Here is a 5,207-nt window from a genome sequence, read left to right as displayed (position 1 = left end):
ATGTCACCAAGCTGCACATTACCCAACCCAAAGATCACCTGTGGAACTCAATGGACTGGATCCGCCAGTAACACGGGCACAGCTGAGCAAACGACTGGTCCGAGCGCCTGCAGCGCCCGTGTGACCCCCACGTGCCCTCTTCCCTTTGACCTTGGGGTGCCACCAATACCTGTAGGATTGCCCAGGATGGCCTGCAGGCTGAAGATCTGTGCTAGGAAGATTCCCACGATGACAAACACCTCGGTCATTGTTCCCAGAGTGCCCCTAAGGTTCTTGGGAGCCAACTCCCCCAGGTACATGGGAAGGGCACTGTAGGAGATGCCTGGTTCCAGCAAAACAAAAATCAGGGGCGAAGAAAAGCAGTCCCGGCCTCCAGTGACCTGGGACCCTGAGGTTTCGTTCAGTTCCATGTCGTGATCCCCAAGCTTCTCTGTGGTGTCAGCACCGCTGACAGGCAGCTCACTCAGCCCCCACCTCCCTCCAGGGAGGCGGAAATGGGCCATGTGGGCTGTTCAGTTTGCACTTATGAGGAACCCCTCTAGAATCCTCAGACCCCAGGGGACACGGGCAGGGTGTGAGGAGCAGCCCCCCATCCTGCCTAGTTGTAGAACTGGGGCCATCTGCCCTGGGCAGTGGGACTTAAAGACAAGTCTCTGACTTATTTTCTGGCTTTTCTAAGGCACAGATTACTTGTATCATTTTTTTTTAAACAGAAGAAACCATTTAAGAAACGGGGCTCCCCTGCTGACTGAGACCCCAAATTCTGTATTCCTTTTGCTGAAGCCTTTGTCCTCAGTGTGCACGGCACATCCTCCTCAGAAGACACCTTGTAAAGCCTTATCAGTTACTTCAACTTCAAGGTGAAAGTGTGGTTTTTAAAATGTGTTTTAATTAAATTTATTGGGGTAGTACTGTTCAATAATAGTATATAAATTTATACTCTATTGTGTACTCACCACTCAAAAGTGTGTTATGAAAGATCCTTCCCTGACAGATTTTGTTAAATAAGGGGGAGGGGAGAGAGAACATGAGGTTTGCAAGGGCCTGAGAACAGAGATAGGAGGGTGCCCCAAAAAGGAAATGAACCCAGCAGAACCAGGAAGACCCTCATGTCCCCGGCCCCCAGCCTTGACCCGTGGTGCTGGGCCTCAGACTCTGCCCCGCTTGGTGAACCTGAGCATGGGCTTGGGGCTTCAGCTGTCACTCCAGGTACCTGCACAGATTCCCACCACCACTCGTGAAAAGATGATCAGCTCAAAAGCCTTGGCCACTTTGCTGACTCCCATCAGGATNTACGCACGTCGCTTCCGTTCCTCCCAACAAGCCTACAGATGGGACTGTCACTGCCATCCAGCGAGGCCTGGCAGGGGCAGCCCCAGTCCTGAACACACAAGTTAGAGCGGTAAGACCGACTTCATCTCCTATGCCTGGTGCCCAGACGCTGCTCCTCCAGGCAGAGAGGAGGCTCCCCTGTCTTTCTGGCTTGGGCTCTCCAGGTAAGATGATGAGGGAGAGGGTCTCAGTGATGGCAATGTGCCCTAGAGGAGGAGGGCTCTGAGGATGGAGGATGGGTCTGCCCTAGAGGAAGGGGGCGGGGCTAAGGGCATGAGCAGGAAGGGGCGGAGCTGGAGAATCCGGTGTGGGGCCTCCCTCCTCGCCTGGATTGTCCCGGCACTCTCTCCTGCTGTTCCCCCTCACATCTCCCTCCCCACCCTGCTAAACCCTCTGAAAGTTGATTGGGGCTTAAACTGGCTCTGGGGAGAATACAAATAAGTAATAAAAAGCTTTCTAAAACACCTTTAACCTCTACTGGCCGAGTGGCTCAGCTGGTTAAGAGCTCACTTGGGAGCACCAGCTCTGAGCAGCAGGGCCCCGGGTTCGGATCCCACATATGAGGGCCAGTGACACTGCCCTCTACAGCTAAGATGATGAACAATAGCTCGACCTGGAGCTGGGCTGCTTTGAGTCACCGGTGACGGTGTAGGCTTCAGCAGGGCTGCAGTGGGCTGCTCTACGTGAGTGGCTGGCAGCCAGTGTGAGGGGCTGGTAGCGGTGTGAGTTACCAGGAGTCGCTGTGAGCAGCCAATCAACAACTGGCAAGCGACTGCCTCACCCGGGAAGAGCACAATGATCATACCAACATGGGCCAGTGAAGCGACGTCCTCCGCAACTAGACTGAAGAACTAAACAGCAATTTGTCTACCTGTCTGTTCCCCTTCCCCGATTCCCCAATAAAATCTTTAAAAAAAATAAAAATAAAAAAATAAATAAAACACCTTTAACCTCATAAGTAACTAAAGAAGTAGGGATAAAAAAAACAGTAAGACAACTACTGAAAACGTTCTAGAGAAAAGAACGTCGCGGTCACCTGACTTTGTACCTGAGCCTATATACCTTTTGGATTCACTTTTTTCACACAGCATACACAAGCGTAAGCGGTTCAGATTTTAAATAGGAAGCTATGTGGCAACAGTTTTACACCAACAATAAATAACACCGACATCAGCATACTGGGTATTACAACCACCGTAACCATTCTGCAAAGGAAGAAACTTGGATTTGAAGGTATTAAGTAGCCTGGTCAAGGTCACACAGTGGCAAGTATGTGTACGTCCCTCAGGTGGTCCAGGACCCGCGCCTCTCACTGGGCTCTGTGGGGCTCCTATCTGCCTGTGGGACACCTGCTTAGGACCCCTTGTCCCCAGTGTAAAGGGTGTTCCAGGTCACTCACCGAGATGACGGTCATCACGATGTTGACCACGCCAGCACCCACTGTGACATACTGGGAGTGATCGGCCTCCACCCCAGCAGATGCGTAGATCGTGTCCGCATAGTAGTTGATCTAATACAAAAGCACAGGGGCTGTAAGGAGAGGCTTATTTTTCCTGATGCCACAACAAACAGTCTTGAAATCCCCGGGGACCCCACCACCACCACCTTGGACAGGAAGGGGGCAGTTGGTGGTGGGACAAAAGAGCTGTGACCTGAAGCCAGGACACTTGGGATGGAGCCTGACTCTGCCCGGCACCCCAAGTTATTACAGGTCCTCCCCTCTCTGAGACTTGGGCTTTGCACCTGTCATATGGGAGCTGGACTAGACGACTCGAAGACTTTTCCCTCCATTGCTTTGTGAGTCCACGATCTCAGGCCCACAGAATGACACCTTGCTTCATATTCGGGGCCAAGCCAATCCCAAGCTCAGCTTCTCTCCCGGCCCCGCCCCAAGGATGTGGGCACACACAGCCTTTCTGAAAGCCACACATGCTGTTGCCTGCTCCGTGGCTCCTGCCAGGGCCTGTCTACCACTCCCAACATCACTTGTTAAACATTCATGAGACCCTGAAGGCCTGCTGCCACCTCTTCCTGACACTTTATTTGAGCACCAAGTGGATTACCCATCTAACCACAGACGTTTCTGGAAGCAACCCTCTAACTCCCGGCATGTTTTATTCAGGTCTCCGCCCTTCCCGCCAAACCACCCATAGATCCAGTTACAGTCAAAGAACCACATTCGCAGAAAGTGATGCCACCAACGGTCGCACCTGAGTGAGTCTAAGACGGCTGGTGACCCAAGCTTTGTCCACTAACCGCCTCCCCTGGGAGCCTGAAATTGGATCTAGGAGGTCTCCAGCTTGTCTCCATCAGCTAGTCTCTTGCAGAGAGGGGAAAGGACTATTGGCAGGGGACATTTTCTCTTGGGGACAGGGAAGCAAAGACAAGATTTTGTAGCAAGAGAAAAGTGAGACTGGCATGAGGGAGAGGCAGAATGGGGAGACAGAGAGAACCTTCCAGGTTCCCAGAATCAAGACATTCGGTCCCCGCTTCCGGGCTGCTCCAGACACCCAGCTGCATCCCTAGCCTTCTGATGCCTGAGCTGCTTCTGTAAATTAAGTCTGGTTCTGCTTAAGCCTTTTCCCGGGGATGCCTTGATCCTTGCCGACAATAACATCCTGAGCAATAGGGTGTGACTACCTGGCAGCCATACATTTAGGGCTCTGGCTTATCCCAGCTACTGAGGAGCAAGCTACGTCCACTGGTCTTTTACTCTTATCCCTCTTGGATACAGAACTCAGCTTTGCATACTTGGAACTCTGCAACAATATGCACACTGCAGTACTAATGTGGATGCTACTCTTGATAATTCAGTAAACGCTTGTTGGGTCTAATAAAATCAAGTGGCTTTCAAGAGGTCCAGAAGTTCTGTGAGAGAACCTTGCTTGGATACCGCAGTAGCCGCGCTGCAGGGCTAACCACCCCTCCTCGCGATCTCCCGCTAACTGCTGGGCACACAGGCCAGCCCCTCACAGCCCGGCATACCGCGTTGACCCCGGAAAGCTGCTGGCCGGCCATGAGAACGATGATGGAGATGAGCTGCCATCGCAGAGGCTGGAAGGTGAAGAGATTGAGCACGGACAGGCGGCCCTCAGCCTTCTCAGCCTCGCCTTCCACACGCATTTCTTCCATCTCGTCGTCCACATCAGCCCAGCCCCTCAGTTTCCTCAGAGCTGCAGGGAGCAGAGCGGCCCCATCTCATTGCCAATGGCACTTACCCACGGCTTAGGGAAGCCGGGGACAGCTCCCCACAAGCTCGGCCCAGCTCTGACCACAGGCTGTTTACCCAGGGCATTTTGCACTGGGACCCCAATGAGGTCCCCAACATTGGGATGGTGCCCCCAACCACAGCCACACCCACCCTGGTCAAGCTCTTAACTTTCAACACCCGTCAGCCATGATGTTGACCCTGCCCCTGCCTACTTTCTCCGCTGGGCCAACCCCAGAGCTGCACCACCACAGTTCTATTCTCTCCCATCTGCACCTGCGTCTCTGAGCGCCTCTCCCCATCCTGTTACCTGCCTGCTCTCTGCTTTGGGACATTTGGGCAAACATGGGAAGTGGCAGGGAAGTGAGAGGGTGAGAGGGTCGTGAGAGAGCAGCCAGTGTCTCCAGTACCTTGGCGAGCTGTGTCTTCATCTCTTTTCTGAATCAGGGTGTACCGTGGGCTCTCGGGGAAGAAGGGCAGAGACAGCAGCTGTAGCAGCGCAGGAACCCCCGTGAGTGCCAAGAGCACGGGCCAGCCTGGAAGGAACCGACACCCAGCACTTGAGACGGACCAGCCAGGGATCCCTGGGGGCTCTGGGCGCCCTCCAGCTGACCTTCCCCATGTCCTGACTCTCCTCTTACAAGGTCACTTGCCCACGGCTTTCCAG

The 5,207-nt window shown here is 53.6% G+C and overlaps 1 protein-coding gene across 1 annotated transcript in view; it reads right to left on the bottom strand.

Moving 5' to 3' along the window:
- The window catches only part of LOC109381241 (solute carrier family 2, facilitated glucose transporter member 7-like), a 21,686-nt gene that overhangs the window by 10,456 nt on the left and 6,023 nt on the right, over nucleotides 1–5,207 (bottom strand). Inside the window, exons 3-5 of the mRNA XM_019639711.1 lie at nucleotides 4,951–5,076; nucleotides 4,318–4,505; nucleotides 2,732–2,842 (exon numbers count right to left, since the gene is read on the bottom strand). Coding sequence (XP_019495256.1) covers nucleotides 2,732–2,842; nucleotides 4,318–4,505; nucleotides 4,951–5,076 — 425 coding nt within the window. The remainder of the gene's footprint in view (nucleotides 1–2,731; nucleotides 2,843–4,317; nucleotides 4,506–4,950; nucleotides 5,077–5,207) is intronic.

Source organism: Hipposideros armiger, unplaced genomic scaffold (assembly GCF_001890085.2).
Source record: "Hipposideros armiger isolate ML-2016 unplaced genomic scaffold, ASM189008v1 scaffold_46, whole genome shotgun sequence".
In the NCBI taxonomy this organism is placed as follows: Eukaryota; Metazoa; Chordata; class Mammalia; order Chiroptera; family Hipposideridae; genus Hipposideros; species Hipposideros armiger.
The sequence above is the reverse complement of the archived record's forward strand: the minus strand, read 5'-3'. Positions and strand labels throughout refer to the sequence as shown.